General features: G+C 44.7%; 1 protein-coding gene across 6 annotated transcripts in view; it reads left to right on the top strand.

The window, feature by feature from the left end:
- ZNF385C (zinc finger protein 385C) overlaps positions 1–21,661 on the top strand; it is a 299,586-nt gene extending 277,925 nt beyond the window's left edge. For all 6 annotated transcript variants that reach the window (XM_056548836.1, XM_056548837.1, XM_056548835.1 and 3 more), the window contains 4 exons: positions 12,105–12,416; positions 14,845–15,032; positions 17,686–17,784; positions 20,737–21,661. In XM_056548836.1, coding sequence (XP_056404811.1) covers positions 12,105–12,416; positions 14,845–15,032; positions 17,686–17,784; positions 20,737–20,961 — 824 coding nt within the window. In that variant the 3' untranslated portion in view covers positions 20,962–21,661. The remainder of the gene's footprint in view (positions 1–12,104; positions 12,417–14,844; positions 15,033–17,685; positions 17,785–20,736) is intronic.
- Positions 21,662–25,396: the final 3,735 nt, after the last annotated feature.

Here is a 25,396-nt window from a genome sequence, read left to right as displayed (position 1 = left end):
GCAAAGTGAAGGAGAAAAACTCACAATCTTCATTTTTTACACTTGCATGTTCTTGTAGACCCAATTTTTGAATTTTTACAAGGGGTAAAAGGAGAAAATGTATACTTATATTTGTAGCCCAATTTCTCTCGAGTAAGCACATACCTCATATGTCTATGTAAAGTGTTCGGCGGGCGCAGTAGAGGGCTCAGAAGCGAAGGAGCGACGAGGGGATTTTGGAGAGTACGTTTTTCTGAAATGGTTTTTGGGGGGCATGTTGCATTTAGGAAGCCCCTATGGTGCCAGAACAGGAAAAAATACCCACATGGCATACCATTTTGGAAACTAGACCCCTTGAGGAACGTAACAAGGAATAAAGTGAGCCTTAATACCCCACAGGTGTTTCACGACTTTTGCATATGTAAAAAAATTTTAAAAAATTTCACTAAAATGTGTGTTTCCACCCAAATTTCACATGCATGCAAGGGTTAATAGCAGAAAATACCCCCAAAATTTGTAACCCCATCTCTTCTGAGTATGGAGGTACCCCATAAGTTGACCTGAAGTGCACTACGGGCGAACTACAATGCTCAGAAGAGAAGGAGTCATATTTGGCTTTTTGAGAGCAAATTTTGCTCGGGGAGCATGTCGCATTTAGGAAGCCCCTATGGTGCCAGGACAGCAAAATAACCCCCACATGCCATACCATTTTGGAAACTAAACCCCTTGAGGAACGTAACAAGGGGTACAGTGAGCATTTACCCCCCACTGGTGTCTGTCAGATCTTTGGAACAGTGGGCTGTACAAAATTTTTAATTTGCGCAGCCCACTGTTCCAAAGATCTGTCAGACACCAGTGGGGGGTAAATTCTCACTGCACCCCTCATTACATTCCGTGAGGGGTGTAGTTTCCGAAATGGGGTCACATGTGAGGTTTTGTTTTTTTTGCGTTTGTCAAAACTGCTATAACAATCAGCCACCCCTGTGCAAATCACCTCAAATGTACATGGTCCACTCTCCCTTCTGGGCCTTGTTGTGCGCCCCCAGAGCACTTTGCGCCCACATATGGGGTATCTCCGTAGTCGGGAGAAATTGCATTACAAATTTTGGAGGCGTTTTTCCCTTTTACCTCTTGTCAAAATGAAAAGTATAGGGCAACACCAGCATGTTAGTGTAAAAAAAATTTTTTTTTTACACTAACATGCTGGTGTAGACCCCAACTTCACCTTTTCATGAGGGGTGAAAGGAGAAAAAGCCCCCCAAAATTTGTTAAGAAATTTCTCCCGAGTACGGCGATACCCCATATGTGGCCCTAAACTGTTGCCTTGAAATACGACAGGGCTCCAAAGTGAGAGCGCCATGTGCATTTGAGGCCTGAATTAGGGACTTGCATAGGGGTGGACATAGGGGTATTCTATGCCAGTGATTCCCAAACAGGGTGCCTCCAGCTGTTGCAAAACTCCCAGCATGCCTGGACAGTCAACGGCTGTCCGGCAATACTGGGAGTTGTTGTTTTGCAACAGCTGGAGGCTCCATTTTGGAAACAGTGGCGTACCAGACGCTTTCATTTTTATTGGGGAGGGAGGGGGGCTGTGTAGGGGTATGTGTATATGTAGTGTTTTTTTACTTTTTATTTTATTTTGTGTTAGTGTAGTGTAGTGTTTTTAGGGTACAGTCACATGGGCGGGGGGTTACAGCAAGTTTGAGCTGCCGCGCAAAATTTGCTGCATCGCAAACTTGCAGCCTGATACTCACTGTAAGCCCCCTGCCCATGTGAATGTATCCTGTACATTCAAAGTGGGGGGGGGGCCTCCAGCTGTTGCAAAACTACAACTCCCAGCATGCACAGTCCCTCAGTGCATGCTGGTAGTTATAGTTTTGCAACAGCTGGAGGCACACGGGTTGGGAAACACTGAGTTAGGAAACAGACAATGTTTCCCAACCAGTGTGCCTCCTGTTGTTGCAAAACCACAACTCCCAGCATTCTCAGGCATGCTGGGAGTAGTAGTTCGGCAACATCTTTAGAGCCAGATGTTGCCGAACTACAACTCCCAGCATGCTTGGAGTTGTAGTTTTGCAACATCTGGAGGACTACAGTTTGCAGACCACTAATACAGTGGTTCCCAATCTGTGCCCTTCCAGATGTTGCAAAACTACAACTCCCAGTATGCCAAAACTGTCCAGGCATGCTGGGAGTTGTAGTTCTGCAACATCTGAAGGGCCAGATGTTACAGAACTACAACTCCCAGCATGCCTGGACAGTAAGGGCATGCTGAGGATGTGTAGTTTTGCAACATCTGGAAGGGCACAGTGGTCTCCAAACTGTGGACCTCCAGATGTTGCAAAACTGCAACTCCCAGCATGCCCAGATGCCAGGGGCTGTCTGGGCATGCTGGGAGTTGTAGTTTACAGGGACCCATTACAGCAATGCATGTCGCTTTACGGCGACGTGCATTGCTGTAAAGGGCCCGACCGCGGCTGAAGATCAACTCACCTGTCGCCGCCGCCATCTTCCTCGCCGGGATCCGGGTCTTCAGGGACGAGGTAAGTACCGGGGCCGGTCCCCAGCACTCCCCCGTCCCCCGCCGCGTCCTCCGGTCTTCCTCCCGTCCTCTCCGGACTTTCAGGGGCCGGGCAGAACGGGAGGAAGTAACCGCCCCCCTCCTGCGATTGGTCGGTTAACTAACCGACAGATCGCAGGGTATAGGAGGAGGTGGCAGGCTTGCCATCTCGCTCCTAGGCTCCAGCATGGTCCTGGCTGTCTGTGACAGCCGGGATCATGCGAAATTACCGGGCGGTCGGGTCCCAGAGACCCGATCAGCCCGGTATCGCCGCAGATCGCAAGGGCGATTTCCCTTGCGATTTGCGGCGATCGCCGACATGGGGGGCCTACATGGCCCCCCTCGGCGTTTGCCCTGGATGCCTGCTGAAGGATTTCAGCAGGCATCCAATTCCGATCTCTGCCCGGCGCGCGGCAGAGACCGGAAAATGCCATGACGTTGTGGAACGTCATTGGTCCTTAAAGCCCAGGGTGCCATGACGTTCCACAACATCATTGGTCCTTAAGAGGTTAAATTTTGGGGGGCATTTTCTCCTATTACCCCTTGTGAAAAATAAAAATTTGGGTTAACACCAGCATTTTAGTGTTAAAAATCAAATTTTCCATTTTCATGTCGAACTTCAATGCACAGTTGTCAAATATCTGTGAGGTGTTAAGGTTCACTGTACCCCTTGTTACGTTCCTTGAGGGGTTTAATTTCCAAAATAATATGCCATGTGGAGGTATTTTTTTGCTGTTCTGGCACCATAGGGGCTTCCTAAATGCAATATGGCCCCCAAAAACCATGACAGCAAAATTCGAGAGAAATTGGGCTACAAATTTTGGGGGGCTTTTTCTCTTTATACTACTTTTAAGAATGAAAAAAACAATGGGGCTAAAAAAATGTAGATTTTGACTTTTCTCCACCCCTTTGCTGCTATTCCTGTGAAACACCTAAAGGGTTAACAAACTTTCTCCATGTCATTTTGAATACTGTGAGAGGTGCAGTTTCTATAATGGGGTAATTTATGGGGTATTTCTTATATGAAGGCCCCTCAAATTCACTTCAGATTTAACTGGTCCCTGAAAAATTCAGATTAAGATTTTTTTGTGAAAATTTAGAAAATTGCTGCATAACAGTATATAAGGGCATATATAAGGGACAGGGTGGGGTCAGTACAGTATATAGGGGCATATATAAGGGACAGGGTGGGGTCAGTACAGTATATAGGGGCATATATAAGGGACAGGGTGGGGCCAGTACAGTATATAGGGGCATATATAAGGGACAGGGTGGGGCCAGTACAGTATATAGGGGCATATATAAGGGACAGGGTGGGGCCAGTACAAGATATTGGGGTATATAAGGGAAAGGGTGGGGTCAGTACAGTATATAGGGGCATATATAAGGGACAGGGTGGGGTCAGTACAGTATATAAGGGCATATATAAGGGACAGGGTGGGGCCAGTACAGTATATAGGGGCATATATAAGGGACAGGGTGGGTCAGTACAGTATATAGGGGCATATATAAGGGACAGGGTTGGGTCAGTACAGTATACAGGGGCATATATAAGGGACAGGGTTGGGTCAGTACAGTATATAGGGGCATATATAAGGGACAGGGTGGGGCCAGTACAGTATATATGGGGCATATATAAGGGACAGGGTGGGGCCAGTACAGTATATAGGGGCATATATAAGGGACAGGGTGGGGCCAGTACAGTATATAGGGGCATATATAAGGGACAGGGTGGGGTCGGTACAGTATATAGGGGCATATATAAGGGACAGGGTGGGTCAGTACAGTATATAGGGGCATATATAAGGGACAGGGTTGGGTCAGTACAGTATATAGGGGCATATATAAGGGACAGGGTGGGGTCAGTACAAGATATTGGGGTATATAAGGGACAGGGTAGGGTCAGTTCAGTATAAAGGGGCATATATAAGGGACAGGGTGGGGTCAGTACAGTATATAGGGGCATATATAAGGGACATGGTGGGGTCAGTACAGTATATAGGGGCATATGTAAGGGACAGGGTGGGGTCAGTACAGTATATAGGGGCATATATAAGGGACAGGGTGGGGTCAGTACAGTATATAGGGGCATATATAAGGGACAGGGTTGGGTCAGTACAGTATATAGGGGCATATATAAGGGACAGGGTGGGGTCAGTACAGTATATAGGGGCATATATAAGGGACAGGGTGGGGTCAGTACAGTATATAGGGGCATATATAAGGGACAGGGTGGGGTCAGTACAGTATATAGGGGCATATATAAGGGACAGTGTGGGGTCAGTACAGTATATAGGGGCATATTTAAGGGACAGGGTGGGGTCAGTACAGTATATAGGGGCTTATATAAGGGACAGGGTGGGGTCAGTACAGTATATAAGGGCATATATAAGGGACAGGGTGGGGTCAGTACAGTATATAGGGGCATATATAAGGGACATGGTGGGGTCAGTACAGTATATAGGGGCATATATAAGGGACAGGGTGGGGCCAGTACAGTATATAGGGGCATATATAAGGGACAGGGTGGGGTCAGTACAGTATATAGGGGCATATATAAGGGACAGGGTGGGGTCAGTACAGTATATAGGGGCATATATAAGGGACAGGGTGGGGACAGAACACTATATAGGGGCATATATAAGGGAAAGGGCGGGGTCAGTACAGTATATAGGGGCATATATAAGGGACAGGGTGGGGTCAGTACAGTATATAGGGGCATATATAAGGGACAGGGTGGGGTCCGTACAGTATATAGGGGCATATATAAGGGACAGGGTGGGGTCAGTACAGTATATAGGGGCATATATAAGGGACAGGATGGGGTCAGTACAGTATATAGGGGCATATATAAGGGACAGGGTGGGGACAGAACAGTATATAGGGGAATATATAAGGGACAGTGTGGGGTCAGTACAGTATATAGGGGCATATATAAGGGACAGGGTGGGGTCAGTACAGTATATAGGGGCATATATAAGGGACAGGGTGGGTCAGTACAAGATATTGGGGTATATAAGGGACAGGGTGGGGTCAGTACAGTATATAGGGGCATATATAAGGGACAGGGTGGGGTCAGTACAGTATATAGGGGCATATATAAGGGACAGGGTTGGGTCAGTACAGTATATAGGGGCATATGTAAGGGACAGGGTGGGGGCAGTTCAGTATATAGGGGCATATATAAGGGACATGGTGGGGTCAGTACAGTATATAGGGGCATATATAAGGGACAGGGTGGGGTCAGTACAGTATATAAGGGCATATATAAGGGACAGGGTGGGGTCAGTACAGTATATAGGGGCATATATAAGGGACAGGGTGGGGTCAGTACAAGATATTGGGGTATATAAGGGACAGGGTAGGGTCAGTTCAGTATAAAGGGGCATATATAAGGGACAGGGTGGGGTCAGTACAGTATATAGGGGCATATATAAGGGACATGGTGGGGTCAGTACAGTATATAGGGGCATATGTAAGGGACAGGGTGGGGTCAGTACAGTATATAGGGGCATATATAAGGGACAGGGTGGGGTCAGTACAGTATATAGGGGCATATATAAGGGACAGGGTTGGGTCAGTACAGTATATAGGGGCATATATAAGGGACAGGGTGGGGTCAGTACAGTATATAGGGGCATATATAAGGGACAGGGTGGGGTCAGTACAGTATATAGGGGCATATATAAGGGACAGGGTGGGGTCAGTACAGTATATAGGGGCATATATAAGGGACAGTGTGGGGTCAGTACAGTATATAGGGGCATATTTAAGGGACAGGGTGGGGTCAGTACAGTATATAGGGGCTTATATAAGGGACAGGGTGGGGTCAGTACAGTATATAAGGGCATATATAAGGGACAGGGTGGGGTCAGTACAGTATATAGGGGCATATATAAGGGACATGGTGGGGTCAGTACAGTATATAGGGGCATATATAAGGGACAGGGTGGGGCCAGTACAGTATATAGGGGCATATATAAGGGACAGGGTGGGGTCAGTACAGTATATAGGGGCATATATAAGGGACAGGGTGGGGTCAGTACAGTATATAGGGGCATATATAAGGGACAGGGTGGGGACAGAACACTATATAGGGGCATATATAAGGGAAAGGGCGGGGTCAGTACAGTATATAGGGGCATATATAAGGGACAGGGTGGGGTCAGTACAGTATATAGGGGCATATATAAGGGACAGGGTGGGGTCCGTACAGTATATAGGGGCATATATAAGGGACAGGGTGGGGTCAGTACAGTATATAGGGGCATATATAAGGGACAGGATGGGGTCAGTACAGTATATAGGGGCATATATAAGGGACAGGGTGGGGACAGAACAGTATATAGGGGAATATATAAGGGACAGTGTGGGGTCAGTACAGTATATAGGGGCATATATAAGGGACAGGGTGGGGTCAGTACAGTATATAGGGGCATATATAAGGGACAGGGTGGGTCAGTACAAGATATTGGGGTATATAAGGGACAGGGTGGGGTCAGTACAGTATATAGGGGCATATATAAGGGACAGGGTGGGGTCAGTACAGTATATAGGGGCATATATAAGGGACAGGGTTGGGTCAGTACAGTATATAGGGGCATATGTAAGGGACAGGGTGGGGGCAGTTCAGTATATAGGGGCATATATAAGGGACATGGTGGGGTCAGTACAGTATATAGGGGCATATATAAGGGACAGGGTGGGGTCAGTACAGTATATAAGGGCATATATAAGGGACAGTGTGGGGTCAGTACAGTATATAGGGGCATATATAAGGGACAGGGTGGGGTCAGTACAGTATATAGGGGCATATATAAGGGACAGGGTGGGGTCAGTACAGTATATAGGGGCATATATAAGGCATTGTGTAAACATTTATTCCGTAATGTTGGTCAAATAAAATTCAGTCCAGGTATCGAAAAAAAATTCTCCATAAGTGGCGGAGACAAATATTTTATCGGGACCGCTGAAGCGTGAGAGATAGCCGCTCGTTCGGGTTTTACCACAAATTTGTTTTATAGTTAATCGTTACATTAAATCCAATCTCCAGATCTCTCTTACATAACCTGAATTCTCCCTCTTGCTCGTTCAGCCAGCCGACGAGAAAAAAAAATAAAACATTTATATATATATATATCTTAAGCCTTTCCGGTGATACAAGAGAGAGAATCCTCTTTGATGTCCGTCACGGATGTTAACATATCCCATGTCGGAGGATGGAGATAAGCCCAGAAAAGAATTTAATTGCTTTTGAACTTGGTGGTGGAGATAATTGCCTGATTGTCCCAGCGGGGGATCCCGTCCCTATTGTGCCCACGTGCGGGAAGGAAAGCGCTCCGAAGATTACCCAAATTGTCGGCCCTCGCTTTTACAAGCAGAAATGGTAAATGTTACTAAAAGGTAACAGGAAAGCAGATGTATACCCCAGTGTTTCCAAACCAGGATGTGAAACAAAAACTCCCAGCATGCCCGGACAGCCAACGGCTGTCCGGGCATGCTGGGAGTTTAAGTTTTGCAACAGCTGGAGGAACACTGGTTGGTAAGCAATAGGTAGTTGTAAAGTGGTATTTATGGTGTATCAACCCCCAAAATACCACTGCTTTGTATTTGCTCTCCTCTCTCTCTCCAGCCCGTGTGACCTGTCCTCCAGGATTTCTCTAGTATTTTAGGGTGTATCAAAACAATAATTTCTCTATATACTCGTACACAGCCGTGTTATTCTCCACTGCTTCATATTTGCTCTCCTCTCTCTCTCCAGCCTGTGTGATATCCTCCAGGATTTCTCTAGAATTTTAGGGTGTATCAAAACAATAATTTATCATTATACATATACACAACCCATAGATTGTCCACTGCTTTGTATTTGCTCTCCTCTCTCTCTCCAGCCCGTGTGACCTGTCCTCCAGGATTTCTCTAGGATTTTAGGGTGTATCAAAACAATAATTTCTCTATATACTCGTACACAGCCGTGTTATTCTCCACTGCTTCATATTTGCTCTCCTCTCTCTCTCCAGCCCGTGTGACCTGTCCTCCAGGATTTCTCTAGTATTTTAGGGTGTATCAAAACAATAATTTCTCTATATACTCGTACACAGCCGTGTTATTCTCCACTGCTTCATATTTGCTCTCCTCTCTCTCTCCAGCCTGTGTGATATCCTCCATGATTTCTCTAGAATTTTAGGGTGTATCACAACAATAATTTATCATTATACATATACACAACCCATAGATTGTCCACTGCTTTGTATTTGCTCTCCTCTCTCTCTCCAGCCCGTGTGACCTGTCCTCCAGGATTTCTCTAGTATTTTAGGGTGTATCAAAACAAGAATTTCTCTATATACTCGTACACAGCCGTGTTATTCTCCACTGCTTCATATTTGCTCTCCTCTCTCTCTCCAGCCTGTGTGATATCCTACAGGATTTCTCTAGAATTTTAGGGTGTATCAAAACAATAATTTATCATTATACGTATACACAACCCATAGATTGTCCACTGCTTTGTATTTGCTCTCCTCTCTCTCTCCAGCCTGTGTGACCTGTCCTCCAGGATTTCTCTAGAATTTTAGGGTGTATCAAAACAATAATTTATCATTATACATATACACAACCCATAGATTGTCCACTGCTTTGTATTTGCTCTCCTCTCTCTCTCCAGCCCGTGTGACCTGTCCTCCAGGATTTCTCTAGTATTTTAGGGTGTATCAAAACAATAATTTCTCTATATACTCGTACACAGCCGTGTTATTCTCCACTGCTTCATATTTGCTCTCCTCTCTCTCTCCAGCCTGTGTGAGCTGTCCTACAGGATTTCTCTAGAATTTTAGGGTGTATCAAAACAATAATTTATCATTATACGTATACACAACCCATAGATTGTCCACTGCTTTGTATTTGCTCTCCTCTCTCTCTCCAGCCTGTGTGAACTGTCCTACAGGATTTCTCTAGAATTTTAGGGTGTATCAAAACAATAATTTATCATTATACGTATACACATCCCATGGATTTTCCCCTGCTTTGTATTTGTTCTCCTCTCTCTCTCCAGCCTCTGTGAACTGTCCTCCAGGATTCCTCTCCCCCTCTTCTACTCTTTAAACTGTTGTGGATATAGCACATTTCCATTCTGCAAATTGACCTCTGTAGAGTAGTATTTTAGGGCGTATCAAAACAAATTTCTCTATTTAGTTGTGCACAGCTCTTTTAGTTAATACAAGGAGATAAAAAAAACAACAAGAGGTGCGCCCCTAGTGAGGACCGTTGGGTGGGTGAAATGGAATGGTAAGAAATATGGGTCCTTACCCTTAGGTGTTGCGCTTAGAGCACAACACCTACAGTAGCGTCTTGGAATGAATGGAAGGCCGGACAGCTGCCACGAGGAACTTTCTGGAGTGACGTCAGTCTCACCGGTAACAAAGCATGCCTGATGAAGACCCCTGTCCGGGGTTGAAACGCGTTGCTTTTAATGTTATAATAAATGCATATACAATTATTCATGGACCAGCGCCGTTATTGAGGGGAACACCTCTTCCACATTCCTATCCTGCCCTTTTAGTTGTCCATTGCTTTGTATTTGCTCTCCTCTCTCTCTCCAGCCTGTGTTAGCTGTCCTCCAGGATTTCTCTCCCCCTCGTCTACTCCTTAAATTGTTATGTAAGCTCCTTCTTGCTACTATCTGTAACAGACTCTGATGGACTTATATCCTAATTTTATTTTAGTAGCAGCTATCTGGTAGCACATTTGTAATAAAGACTATTTCCACACACTGGTTGGGAAGAACTAGGTAGTAATAAAGTGGTATTTATGGTGTATCAAACCAGAAAATACCACTGCTTTGTATTTGCTCTCTTCTCTCTCTCCAGCCTGCATGAACTGCCCTCCAGGATTTCTCTAGTATTTTTGGGTGTATCAAAACAATAATGGATTGTCCCCAGCTTTGTATTTGCTCTCCTCTCTCTCTCCAGCATGTGTGAGCTGTCCTCCAGGATTCCTGTCCCCCCTCGTCTACTCTTTAAACTGTTGTGGATATAGCACATTTCCATTCTGCAAATTGATCTTTGTAGAGTAGTATTTTAGGGCATAATAAAACAATGAATTCTCTTTATACTTGTACACAGCCCATAGATTGTCCACTGCTTTGTATTTGCTTTCCTCTCTCTCTTCAGCTTGTGTGAACTGTCCTCTAGGATTTCCCTTCCCCTCCTCTAATATTTTAATTATTGTGGAGAAAGCACATTTTCTATTTTTGAAATTGACCTCTGTAGAGTAGTATTTTAGGGAATATCAAAACAAGTTTCTCTATACACAGCCCGTGTTATTGTCCACTGTTATTTGCTCTCCTCTCTCTCTCTCTCTCTCTCCAGCCTGCGTGTACTGTCCTCCAGGATTTCTCTAGAATTTTAGGGTGTATCAAAACAATAATTTATCATTATACATATACACATCCCATGGATTGTCCATTGCTTTGTATTTGCTCTCCTCTCTTTCTCCAGCCTGTGTGAGCTGTCCTCCAGGATTCCTCTCCCCCCTCGTCTACTCTTTAAACTGTTGTGGATATAGCACATTTCCATTCTGAAAATTGACCTCTGTAGAGTAGTATTTTAGGGCATAATAAAACAATACATATACTTGTACACAGCCCAAAAAAAAAAAAGGAGCAGCCGGGTTTTGGGCCTTTGTTTTGGATGTTAAAAGGGTACTCTGCTACTCATCGTTTGGAACAAACTGTTCCGAATGCTGGAACTGGGAGCTCGTGACGTCATAGCCCCACCCCCTCATGCTATCACACCCCGCCCCCTCAATGCAATGCAAGTCTATGGGAGGGGGTGTGACGGCTTAATCCTTTCAGTACTTATGAGCTGCTGAAGTTGAGTTGTTCTTTTCTGTCTTAGTGCTCTCTGAGGACACTTGTCTCGGGAACGGTCCAGAGTAGAAGCAAATCCCCATAGCAAACCTCTTCTACTCTGTGCAGTTCCTGAGACAAGCAGAGGTGTCAGCAGAGAGCACTGTTATCAGACAGAAAAGAACAACTCAGCTTCAGCAGCTGATAATTATTGGAAGGATTAAGATTTTTTTAATTTACAAATTCCCGGACTGACGAAGCACTTTGGCGCCAAACGGTCCATCACTGAGAGGGCACCCCCGCCCACACACCCCTGCTTGTATCCCCTGAAGACTACTGAATAAAGTCTAATCGCAACAAGAAGCCTGATGTGGTGAGTGCTCCGCTTTCTCTACCTTTACTGTTTGGATGTGATTTACCTTTTACTGCGAGCGTGGAAGCACCATTATTGGCACCTCCAGCGGTTGCAAGGGGACAGTACCTAAACCCGGTAATTCTCCACCATACAGCGTGAATACAGTAGTGCCGAGCATATCTTCTTTGCTTTATCATTTACAAATCTGTTTAACTTTCTGGAGCCAGTTGATATAAAAAAAAAAAGTTTTTCCTGGAATACCCCTTTAAGCTATAAAATATTTTTTTTTTTAAACTTTAAAAAGTACTCTTTAAATATAGAACAAAAAAGTGAAAATTTCTAACATCACATTTTCTAATCCTGTCCTGTAGGTTTAGACACACGAAGTGTAATGGGCAGGCTCAGCGAAGCGGAAGGCAGTCCGCGCACCCCGACCCCGGAGCCGTCCAGTGCCGACCAGGAGGAAGAATGTGGCTCCCCAGAGGCCTCCGACAGTTCGCCTGAAGTGATGGACACGGGGCCCCTGGTGCCCGACGTTCCATACAGTCCCGAGAAGGCTTCGGAGGACAGCTGCGCTTCACCACAGGACAGCGAGAAGGAACGCAAGAATCGGGAACACTTATACTGCGCCACATGCAAAGTCACTGTGAACTCCGCCTCTCAACTAGAGGCCCATAATGCCGGTAAGTGATGGTCATGTGATGGTCATGTGATGGGCCTGAACCTGCGTACCATAAACAGGTGTCATCTAACCTAATAACCTGCATGCGTCGTATGTCTTAGGGGGGATTAAACTGGCAGAGTCACTGGTAGAGAAGGATCTGGGGGACTTGTAGATCACAGACTACAGAATAGCACAATGTCAGGCTGCTGCTTCCAAGGCCGGCAGGATATTGTCATGTATAAAAAGAGGCATGGACTCGAGGGACAGGGACATAATACTCCCCCTTTATAAAGCATTGGTACGGCCTCACCTGGAATATGCTGGTCAGTTTTGGGCACCAGTCCATAAAAGGGACACTGCGGAGTTGGAAAGGGTGCAGAGACGGGCGACTAAACTAATATGGGGCATGGAACATCTTAGCTATGAGGAGCGATTAAAGGAGTTACAATTGTTTAGTCTTGAGAAGAGACGTTTAAGGGGGGATATGATAAACGTATATAAGTATATTAATGGCCCATACAAAAAATATGGAGAAAAACTGTTCCAGGTTAAACCCCCCCAAAGGACGAGGGGGCACTCCCTCCGTCTGGAGAAGAAAAGGTTTAGTCTAAAGGGGCGACACGCCTTCTTTACCGTGAGGACTGTGAATTTATGGAAAGGTCTACCTCAGGAACTGGTCACAGCAGGAACAATTAACAGCTTTAAAACGGGATTAGATACATTCCTGGAACAAAATAACATTAATGCTTATGAAGAAATATAAAATCCCATCCCTTTCCCTTATCCCCTTACATCCTTCCCTTCAATCCCCTGGTTGGACTTGATGGACGTCTGTCTTTTTTCAGCCATACTAACTATGTAACTATGTAACTATGTAACTATGTAACCTCTCGTCACCGCTGCTTCCTGAGATAAACCTATTGCTGTTTGTATTAAATTAGTTAAACCGTGCAGCAGAATGGGCCGGCGCTCCGAGGCCCAATCTCATTTATGGTCTAATTAGACAAAAATTAGTGCTGCACGATATGGGGAAAACGTGCGATTGTGATTATAGAGGTAAATATTGTGATATAATAAACAAATGGGGAGATCCCCTCTATTTAATTTCTATCCCCCATTTCACAACCCCCCATTTAATTCCTGTGTCCCCATTTCCTGTCCACGCTCCCAGTTTCATGTAAATCCCTCCCCCCCATGTCATATCCTCTCCCCTATCACATCACCCCCCCCACCCCGTGAAAACCCCCCCCCTTGTCGACCCCCCTATGTCACATTTCCCCCCCGTCACATCCCTTCCAATGTCACATCTCCCCCCTTGTCACCCCCTTCCCCTCCATGTCATATTCCCTCCATAAATGTTGTGCCGGGACGCAAGAGAAATCTAACAAACCTGATGCACCCGTAACCCCGGTCGCCCGTAGGTCTGCCGCAGATCCTGTTCTCCTCCATGAAATCAGGTGTCCTATAGGACTTAAAGGGGTACTCCGCTGGCCAGCATACGGAACTAAATGTTCCGAATGCTGTTTTTGCATTGCGGGTGTCGATCACGCCCCTCGTGATGTCATGACCACTCCCCTCCATGCAAGTCTATGGGAGGGGGTGTGACAGCCGTCACGTCCCCTCTCATTGACTTGCATTGAGGGGGTGTGGCCAGTTCCGTATGCTGGCCAGTGGAGTACCCCTTTAAAGGGGTACTACGGCGAAAAACTTTTTTTTTTTTTTTTTAAATCAACTGGTGCCAGAAAAAATATATTAAATTTAAATCCTTCCAGTACTTATTAGCTGCTGAATACTACAGAGGAAATTATTTTCTTCTTGGAACACAGAGCTCTCTGCTGACATCACGAGCACAGTGCTCTCTGCTGACATCTCTGTTCATTTTAGGAACTGTCCAGAGCAGCATATGTTTGCTATGGGGATTTTCTCCTATTCTGGACAGTTCTTAAAATGGACAGAGGTGTCAGCAGAGAGCACTGTGCTCCTCGTGATGTCAGCAGAGAGCTCTGTGTTCCAAAAAGAAAATAATTTCCTCTGTAGTATTCAGCAGCTAATAAGTACTGGAAGGATTAAGATTTTTTAATAGAAGTAATTTACAAATCTGTTTAACTTTCTGGCACCAGTTGATAAAAAAAAAAAAAAAAAAAAAAAAAAAAAAAGGACCTTCCTACTCAGCCAATTACTAGCCTGACACATGACACCGCTGCGGCTACTGATTGGCTGAGCAAGAAAGCTCCTGGAAGATACCGGGACCGCATGATGGAGAACGGGATCTGCGGCAGACCTACGGGGAACAGGGCTAGGTGAGTATCCGGCTTCTTATGTTTCCCCTGCGCACGTTGGCTGTCTGAGCATGCTGGGAGTTGTAGTTTTGCAACAGCTGGAGGCACCCTGGTTGGGAAACAAGAAGAAGGATGAAGGTTAATATGATTTTTTTTTTTTTCCGAAAGGAGCAAAGCACAAATCCATCCTGGAAGGACAAAGTACTCACCAGAGAAGAGGAAGAGGCAAAGCGCTGAACCGCGCTGCCCGAAAAACCAAAAGGATTGGCAACAAAGCCAGCATCGGCCTCCAGAATAAAGCCTTTCACTGTCCAGTATGCGAGATCCACGTCAACTCCGAAACCCAACTCAAACAGGTGGGGCCTGCCGGGGTTTTTACATAAGTTTTAGGCTGGATTCACACCTGGGTTGGACACCTCGTTTAGTCAAAAAATACCTTAAAAAAATAGTACAGCCAAAAAGACGCCAATAAAGTCCATTGGCGGTGACTTTGGCGTCCAGAAAAGTGGAGAATTCCTATTTCTTAAAGAAAAAGTTAGGGAAAAAATGATTATAGTGCAGCATAGGTTGTTATTATAAGAGAAGAATATAGAGGTTCTTGTGTATGCGTTCTACCTACCTGTTTTAGCTGATGTGGCAGGCATGAGTTTTCGACTACAAAAATGCCACAGCGGGGACAAAGGGGACAAGTTACGACTACAAACCACAAATCCTGTTCCTAGGATCACTAATACCCTTATTATAACCCCACCCTAAAACATCGCTTTTATTAGTCTATTATTTAAAAGGTATAACCAAAAATTTAAAAAAAAAAAAACACCAGTGTAACCGTAATAAGTTTACGTCGCTATAATACGGTAAGGGTATGCGTCCTTATGCGTATGACACTGAAAATATCACATTATGTGGACTGTTGATGGCTGAAGTCCTAACATGTATAAAATATGACCGGTGACACAGGGTTTTTAAAAACAAATAGCCCCTCTGACATGTTTCGCACCTTAGAGCTTCATCAGAGGTCTGGGATAATGGCTCGATTCATTAGTTTTCAGCTATTTCTGATTGCAAAGCCATAAGTGGAATGACTCTATAATGCAGCCTACATTTCCCATGAATCCTCTGGCGGTGCAGAGAGAGGGTGTGGTGTTTGATTATTGCACCTGTTAATCTAATTAGGCTACCAGGCCTGGTTCAATGATTTTTCCAACCCTAGGCAAAAGTTAATTTTGCTACCCTTTGTCCCCGTCCATTGACTCCTCCCGATGTATGGAGTTGCGCTTGATGTCAGGATGTTGGACGGACCTGACCTTATTGATCACCCCTGTCTGCCTCAGAGGTGGCGCTGCGCTCATCCAGCAGGCTGAAAAAAGCTGATTTTTATAGTACAGGTGGGGGTAGTGTGGCGGGGTTTTGCTTGATGGGCGGGTGTTTCAGATGCAGGCTAACTTTATTGCAGCAGGCAGAATGGCGTCCCCATCAAGAGGGCGCTCTAGGCAGCTGCCTATTTTGCCTGTAGGCTGCTGGTGCTGGAGTTCAGTCAGGTGAAGTCATTAGAAGTGGGTTGGTGTCAGTTCACACTACCTGCAGCTTTGATGCCTTTTCTTCTTCAAAGTGTGTTTTTAGAGAAATAATGCCAAATCAGGCAAAAAAAGACCTGACAAAATCATCATAAAACACCTCATTGTGATTATAAAAGTCTTTAGGCTCTGGTCTTCCTTAAAGGGGTCCTCCACCCCTAGACATCTTATCCCCTATCCTTTGGATAGGGGATAAGATGTCTGATCGCGGGGAACCCCCACGATCTCCCTGCTGCACCCAGTGTGCGTTTAGAGCATCAGATGCAGCACCGGAGACTCGTGACATCATGGCCACGCCCCCTTAATGCAAGTCTATGGGAGGGGGCGTGACATCCATCATGAGCCTCCCCCCTGCATTGCCAGTCATCCGGCACAGAGCGAAGAGATCGCTGGGGCCCCAGTGGTGGGACCCCGGCGATCAGACATCTTATCCCCTATGCTTTGGATAAGGGATAAGATGTCTAGGGGCGGAGTACCACTTTAACTAAGAATTCCATAATGGGTTATTTTACATTGTAATTATTTATCCAATCAATTCATTTCTATGTTTTCACTCTTTTAAAGGATTCATTTTTTTTTTAATCAACAATGCCAGAAAGTTAAACAGATTTGTAAATTACTTTTATTTAAAAATATTAATCCTTTCAGTACTTATGAGCTTCTGAAGTTAAGGTTGTTCTTTTCTGTCTAAGTCCTCTCTGACACCTGTCTCGGGAAACGCCCAGTTTAGAAGCAAATCCCCATAGCAAACCTCTTCTAAACTGGGCGGTTCCCGAGACACATGTCATCAGAGAACACTTAGACAGAAGAGAACAACCTTAACTTCAGAAGCTCATAAGTGCTGAAAGGATTAAGATTTTTTAATAGAAGTAATTTACAAATCTGTTTAACTTTCTGGAGCCAGTTGATATATATAAAAAAGTTTTTGCCTCGAATACCCCTTTAATCCTTCCAATACTTATCAGCTCTGTAGCATACAGAGGGAAGTTCTTTTCTTTTCAAATTTATTTTCTGTTTGACCACAGTGCTCTCTGCTGACACCTCTGTCTGTCTCAGGAACTGTCCAGAGTAGGAGCAAATCCCCATAGTAAACCTCTCCTGCGCTGGACAGTTCCAGACATGGACAGAGGTGGCAGCAGAGAGCACTGTGGTCAGACAGAAAATAAAATCAAAAATAAAAGAACTTCCTCTGGAACATACAGCAGCTGATAAGTACTGGAAGGATTAAGATTTTTAAATAGAAGTAATTTACAAATCTGTTAACTTTCTGGCACCAGTTGATTTAAAAAAAAAAAAATATATATATATATATAGTTTTCCACCAGAGTGCCCCTTTAAGCTTTACCAGTGTAACCAGAAGCCCTGGGATAGCCGCCAGCTCTTGTAACCTGTCCTAAGAATTATAATAAAAAACATTTCTTTTGTTTTTCAGCACATGAGCAGCAGAAGACATAAAGACAGACTGGCCGGGAAACCCCCCAAGCCGAAATACAGCCCATTTAGCAAACTGCAGAAGAACGCTGCACTGGCGGTGAGTGGAACCAGATGATGCCAGTAGGACCTTTACACCCTGTTCACACCGGTGTGGTACTGTGTGGCGGCTGCTCCCGCCGTGGCACCGTGTCTGCGTTGGGGGGGGGGGGGGCGTCCCGTAGGCTGGTTCAAGTGGCATTTGGGGCTGCTCGGCCAGCAAGACGTTCCCCTCCCGTGGACACCTGGTGTCGTGGCGGTGGTGGTCGCCGCGTGGTGCCGCGCCATTTTATGCTAGGGATGTTAGGGACCCGCCACATCCAGGTGGCCGTGACGAGGCTGGCGGGCTTCATGCACTTTATGATCATAAAGTACACAAACGACCTGTTTGTTTTATATATATATATTGCTGAGAAGTGTTAGATCATTAGTGCATATTGTGGATGTGCGACCATGCCTTTTTTTTGTCTCTGTATCCACAGATTTAGAAATTACTTACATTAAAAAATCTTAATCCTTTCAGTACTTATGAGCTGCTGAAGTTGAGTTGTTCTTTTCTGTCTAAGTGCTCTCTGATGACACCTGTCTCAGGAACTGTCCAGAGTAGAAGGAAATCCCCATAGCAAACCTCTTCTACTCTGTGCAGTTCCCGAGACAAGCAGAGATGTCAGCAGAGAGCACTGTTGTTAGACAGAAAAGAACAACTCAACTTCAGCAGCTGATAATTATTGGAAGGATTAAGATATTTTAATAGAAGTAATTTACAAATCTGTTTAACTTTCTGGAGGCAGTTGATATATTAAAAAAAAGTTTTTCCCTGGATAACCCCTTTAAGGAGACATAGGTTTTTTTTCCTCAAGAGTTTGGCATATTAGTGGCACAGAAGACCAGCGCTCGTTACCACCCATTTTTTTTTCTTTTATGTTTTCCAATAATTATTTATACTGTACATCCAGTCAGATGAAGCCACGGGCCTGTATGCTGAGACGTTTGTTGCGGTTGCAGAAAATTTTTGGTGCTTAGTGTTCACTCCTGATAATCCAATCTATACGTAAATTTTGCATTGTGAACTAAGAGATTGAATACTGTACTCTACAAGAATTCCTCACAGGAAAGGATTGCAGTAACACAGGTTTTGCTCTACACATGTTTATTCCCTTTGTGTGGAACTATACCAAAAAGGGGAGGAAAAACCCAAATTGGACATAATGTCACCAAACTCCAAAAATGTTCCGGACAAAATTATTGGCACCCTTAACTTAATATTTGGTTGCACACCCGTTGGAAACAATAAGTGAAATCAGTGTCTTCCTATAAGCATCAATAAGCTTCTTACACCTCTCAGCCGGAATGTTGGACCACTCTTCCTATAACCAGCAATAAGCTTCTTACACCTCCCAGCCGGAATGTTGGACCACTCTTCCTATAACCATCAATAAGCTTCTTACACCTCTCAGCCGGTATGTTGGAGCACTCTTCCTATAATCATCAATAAGCTTCTTACACCTCTCAGCCGGAATGTTGGACTCTTCCTTTACAAACTGCTCCCGTTCTCTTATTGGACGGCGCCTTTTCCCAACAGTAATTATAAGATCTCTCCACAGGTGATCAATGGGATTTAGATCTGGACTCATTGCTGACACTTCAGAACTCTCCAGCGCTTTGTTGTCATCCATTTCTGGGGCTTTTTGACATATGTTTGGGGTCATTGTCCTGCTGGAAGACCCAAGATCTCGGACACAAACCCAGCTTTCTGACACTGGGCTGTACAGTACGACCCAAAATCCATTGGTAATCCTCAGATTTCATGATGTCTTGTACACATTCAAGGCACCCAGTGCCAGAGGCAGCAAAACATCCAAAACATCACTGACCTCCGCCATATGTCACTGTAGGTACTGTGTTCTTTTCTTTGTAGGCCTCATTCCGTTTTCGGTAAACAGTAGAATGATGGGCTTTACCAAAAAGATCTTGGTCTCATCTGTCCACAAGACGTTTTCCCAGAAGGATTTTGGTTACTCAAGTTCATTTTGGTAAAATGTAGTCTGTTTTTTTTTTATGTCTCTGTGTCAGCAGTGGGGTCCTCCTGGGTCTCCTCCATAGTGGGGTCCTCCTGGGTCTCCTCCATAGCATTTTATTTAAATATCGACGGATAGTTCGCACTGACACTGATGCTCCCTGATCCTGCAGTACAGCTTGAATATCTTTGGAACTTGTTTGGGGCTGCTTATCCACCATCCGGACTATCCTGCATTGACACCTTTCACCAATTTTTCTCTTCCGTCCACGCCCAGGGAGATTAGCTACAGTACTATGGGTTGTAAACTTCTTGATAATGTCGCGCACTGTGGACAGAGGCAAATCTAGATCTCTGGAGATGGACTTGTAACCTTGAGATTGTTGATATTTTTCCACAATTTTGAAAGGTGCCAATAATTTTGTTCAGCCCATTTTTGGAGTTTGGTGACATTAGGTCCAATTTGCTTTTTTTCCCTCCCTTTTTTGGTTTAGTTCCAATACACACAAAGGGAATAAACATGTGTATAGCAAAACCTGTGGTACTGCAATCCTGTTCTGTGAGAAATACTTAATTTCTTTGAAAAATTTCAGGGGGCCAACATTTACGGCCATGACTGTAGATACCTATATAATTTTATATTTCCAAATGGCGGAGGACAGCACAACCACTGTAAATCTCGAGATAGTAATCCGGGTGCAATAGGAAGGAAACGTGGTCCCAGTCGCAGACCACATCCATAAATTCCAGCAATAAATCCAACAGCACTCACGGGTTCAAGTGAAAAACACAACGGTGTTTATTTAAACCATGTTCAAATGCAACGTTTCAGTGATATCCACCACCTTTTTCAAGCTTGTATATAATTTTATATATATATACCAAAAAACACAACCAATATTGGGTATTGTTCCTTCAGGTCTGAACACTTATTTTTCTTCTGAAATCTTTAATCTTGTCGTCATCTCATCAAACATTACTTTGTGTTTTTTACAGACCAGACTGGCTCTACATAAACAGCTGACTAAGACTTTGGCCGCTCGTTTTCTTCCGGGTGCTCTCACGCCGACAGCCGTCTGCACGCTTCCAAGCCCGTTTACTTTTCGTCCTGCTACGGCGGCTGCTCTCTTCCAGACTCCCCTGCTGGGACCAGCTCTTTTCCGAAGCCCCCCGCCTGCTCTGCGGCCTTCCCCGGCGCCCATCATGTTCGCTCCCTATTAGCCTGGCATCATTTGCAGGACTACAAAAAGAGAACATTATAAAAAGGTGAAGCTGTAATGACCGCAAAGCTGCCTACCCCGAGAGGCATCGAAATATATATCATTGTTGCTTCGCTCATAATCCAAAGCACATCCACCATCTTGGACATTGCAGTTACCTATCCAAGCCAATGTAGGATGGACAGCCATAGATGCCCAGGTCCACCTGTTTCCATGGATGGTGGCAGGGAAAGTGGTCTCCTTACCTTCCATTGCACTGGGGCCAGTAGGTAATGATTTGGGAGAAATAGGGCCAAATCTCCCTGGTGGGTCAGAAAAGTGACCACATAGAGAATTAATAGCAATAACGTTGTTTTGGTTAATATTGTTAATGTGTAATGTGCCGGTAAGGCCTAGAACGAGCAACCAAGGTCGGGGGTGTCATGGCTCCAGATGGCCCACACTGTGATATCGTCACCTCATAACATTCTCACTCCCAAATAGGGGGAACACCGATGCCTTCACATGCGAAGGAGTCCAAAAGTTTGGTAAATAATAGAATCCTGGCCTAAATACTTAAAGGGGTACTCGGCCCCTAGATATTTTATTCCCTATCCAAAGGATAGGGGATAAGATGTCTGATCGCCGAGGGTCCCCTGCTCCACCTGGCGTTAGTTTAGAGTGTTGAGTGCAGCGCCGGAGGCTCGTTATGTCATGGCCACGCCCCCTCAATGCAAGTCTATGGGAGGGGGCGTGACTACCGTCACGCCCCCTCCCATAGACTTGCATTGAGGGGCAGTGACTTTGACGTCACGAGTGAGGTGTTACTGTGACATCACAAGCCCCGCATCGCCTATTTATGTATATGTAAATAATGTTGAGTACAAAGTCCCAAAACGCGTGGTTTCCATTGAAGTTTATAGTCAACACTTCTAAACTGGGCTTACGTAGGCTTCCGGGTCACATATAATTACTTTGATACTAAACTTTGGTCCAAATGAGCTAAGTTATCATGTTAAAGGGGTACTCCGGAGGGGAGGAAAAATTCATATCAACTGGCTCCAGAAAGTTAAACAAATTTGTTAATTACTATTAAAAAAAAACTTAATCCTATCAGTACTTATCAGCTGCTGTATGCTGGAGAGGAAGTTGAGTTGTTCTTTCCAGTCTGACCATAGTGCTCTCTGCTGACACCTCTGTCCAGGTCAGGAACTGTCCAGAACAGGAGCAAATCCCCCATAGCAAAACTCTCCGGCTCTGGGCAGTTCCTGACATGGACAGCGGTGGCAGCAGAGAGTACTGTGGTCAGACTGGAAAGAACTAAACAACTTCCTGTGGAGCATACAGCAGCTGATAAGTACTGGAAGGATTAAGATTTTTAAATAGAAGTAATTAACAGATCTGTTTAACTTTCTAACACCAGTTGATTTGAAAAAAATAAAAATAGTTTTCCACCAGAGTACCCCTTTAAGAATGAATAATCAGCATTTGCTCATTATCACACTATAACAGGGGTTCTCAAGCCAGGGTACACCAAGGGTAATGCGGAAGTACGGCAATCCGCTGACAAATAACGGCCATGCATTGGCGAGTATTTGTCAGCGCAGAGTGGAGATTGGACGCGGAAGCCCACTATATTGTACCTGCGGCCACGTTACACGAACTGCAGTAGATGCCGGGCCTGATGTTGCGCGGAGGTGCTGGCACAGCGCAGAAGGACATCATCCATCCGTGCGGCCCTCCGACTCCCGCTGAACGGGATAGACACAGGCCTGGTAAGCATGTTAAGATAAGTAACTCCGCAGTACGGGAGGGCGTTATTGTATGTATCTCATATATTGGCCCAGGGGGATCGGAGGGGGGAATAATGGCACAAGGGGATTAAGAAGGAATCGGGGGGGGGGGGGGGGGGGGGGAGGAATAATGGCAAAAGGGAATCAGAGGGAGGGGGGGAATAATGGCAAAAGGGAATCAGAGGGAGGGGGGAATAATGGCACAAGGGGATTTAGTATCGCATTAGAAAGGTAAGCACACGCCATTATGAAATTAAGTATTATTATTACTTATTTTGTCCGCGGGTACCCCTCGTGAGAGAGGGGTACCCGCGGACATACTTTCACCATTTAGGGGTACAGTCGTGAAAAAGGTTGAGAACCACTGCACTATAGGATTTTTTTTTTCAATGTGTAGGACATCACAAGACATGGTAACCCATCTCATGCCGCCATTTCACAGCGCACAATATTTAACAAAGCACGGAGCTAGAAAAACGTGAACGCTAACTCCATCTACCATGATCCATCTATATTCATGCAATGATCTGATATAAAATACAGGGTGTAAACCAACAAGTCCAACATGGCCACCAGAAATTCTAAAGCCAGGTTAACCCATATTATGGCTGTGACTCCCGGACCTTCCATTATTTAAAATAAATAAATAAAAATAAAAAAAACACACCTTACCCATGGAACCAATCTAAAATAATTCTCAACCTCCTGGAGGAAGGAAAACATTACATAAAAGGGGTACTCCATTGGAAAACTTTTTTTTCCCCATATCAACTGGCTCATGAAAGTTCGACAGATATGTAAATTACTTCTATTAAAAAAATCTTAATACTTTCAGTACTTATCAGCTGCTTTATGCTTCACACGAAGTTCTTTTCTTTTTGAATTTCCCTTCTGTCTGACCACAGTGCTCTCTGCTGACACCTCTGTCCATGTCAGGAACTGTCCAGAGCAGCATAGGTTTGCCATGGGGATTCGCTTCAACTCTGGACAGTTCATGACATGGACAAAGGTGTCAGCAGAGAGCACTGTGGTCAGACTGGAAAGAACTACACAACTTCAGCAGCTGATAGATTTAGAAATTACTTCTATTAAAAAAAATCTTAATCGTTCCAGTACTTATCAGTTGCTGAAGTTGTGTAATTCTTTCCAGTCTGACCACGGTGCTCTCGGCTGACACCTTTGTCCGTGTCAGGAACTGTCCAGAGTAGAAGCGAATCCCCATAGCAAACCTGTCCTGCTCTGGACGGTTCCTGACATGGACCAAGGTGTCAGACAGGAAAGAACAACTCAATTTCAGCAGCTGATAAGTACTGGAAGGATCCGCTGCAAACTTTTGGTGCCAGAAAGTTAAACAGATTTGTAAATTACTTCTACTAAAACAATCTTCATCCTTCCAGTACTTGTTTAACTTTCTGGAGCCGGTTGATGTGACAAAATTTTTTTTTTTTTTACTGGGATACCCCTTTAAAACCCAGAAGGGTGGAAAAAGAGCACAACATACAAGCAACTTCAAAATAGACGAACGATCCATAAAACATGTCTATCTCCAACATCCAGGGGAACAATCCACGATTGGATAAGTCATTCTAGTCCTCTTGTAGCATTGACAGATGCCATCAGAAAAGTAGCAGATGCGTATCTCGGTGGGACCTCCAAATGGTCGTTCTTAGTTTTTTAGACTTGAGTATCTCGGTGGGACCTTCAAATGGTCGTTCTTAGTTTTTTAGACTTGAGTATCTCGGTGGGACCTTCAAATGGTCGTTCTTAGTTTTTTAGACTTGAGTATCTCGGTGGGACCTCCAAATGGTCGTTCTTAGTTTTTTAGACTTGAGTATCTCGGTGGGACCTCCAAATGGTCGTTCTTAGTTTTTAGACTTTTGAGTAGAACTATATAAGCTGCTTTACTGAAAGCCATTTGGCTTCCTCTGCGTATAGAGGCTAAGATGGTGGTGGTGGGGTGAGATTTTATAAGACGTGCCACAGGAATCACTCATTATACCAGTGGTCTTCAACTTGCGGACCTCCAGATGTTGCAAAACTACAACTCCCAGCATGCCCGGACAGCCGTTGGCTGTCCGGGTATGCTGGGAGTTGTAGTTTTGTAACATCTGGAGGTCTGCAGGTTGAAGACCACTGCATTATACCTTTTGGTTGGTTTTGCTGCTGTTGTACAGGATATAGTATTTATACATCATAATGAAGACAAAGTCATCTCCATTGGTGCCGCCTACAAATGTTACAGGGCCGGAGCTGAAGACGCGTGCAATATTAAAAAAAAACAGAGATGTATATAGGCAGGAGGAAGATGGAGGATTTCCCAGATATAAGGGTTAATAAACATACATAGTATCTGAAGGCACGACGACCACCTTGTCAGACTGTTAGGCCACAACATTTCTGGTTGCTTCCCAAATCCATTTAGTCGCTCACACAAGCTGCAAAACGTGAATCCGAAATTTAAAATGTACTAAGCTGCCCGTCTTCTCGACATCGTGGTGATGATGCTTAAATCTCTGCCGTAATAGGATACAAAATATTTTTACAGCCCAAGTCTAGAGATGTTGCTTTATAGGGGTAAATCAACTGGTGCCAGAAAGTTAAACAGATTTGTAAATTATTTCTATTAAAAAAAAAAATCTTAATCCTTCCAGTACTTATTAGCTG

Source organism: Hyla sarda, chromosome 12 (assembly GCF_029499605.1).
Source record: "Hyla sarda isolate aHylSar1 chromosome 12, aHylSar1.hap1, whole genome shotgun sequence".
NCBI lineage: Eukaryota > Metazoa > Chordata > Amphibia > Anura > Hylidae > Hyla > Hyla sarda.
Note: the sequence above shows the minus strand (reverse complement) of the source record. Positions and strands in the feature narration are given on the sequence as shown.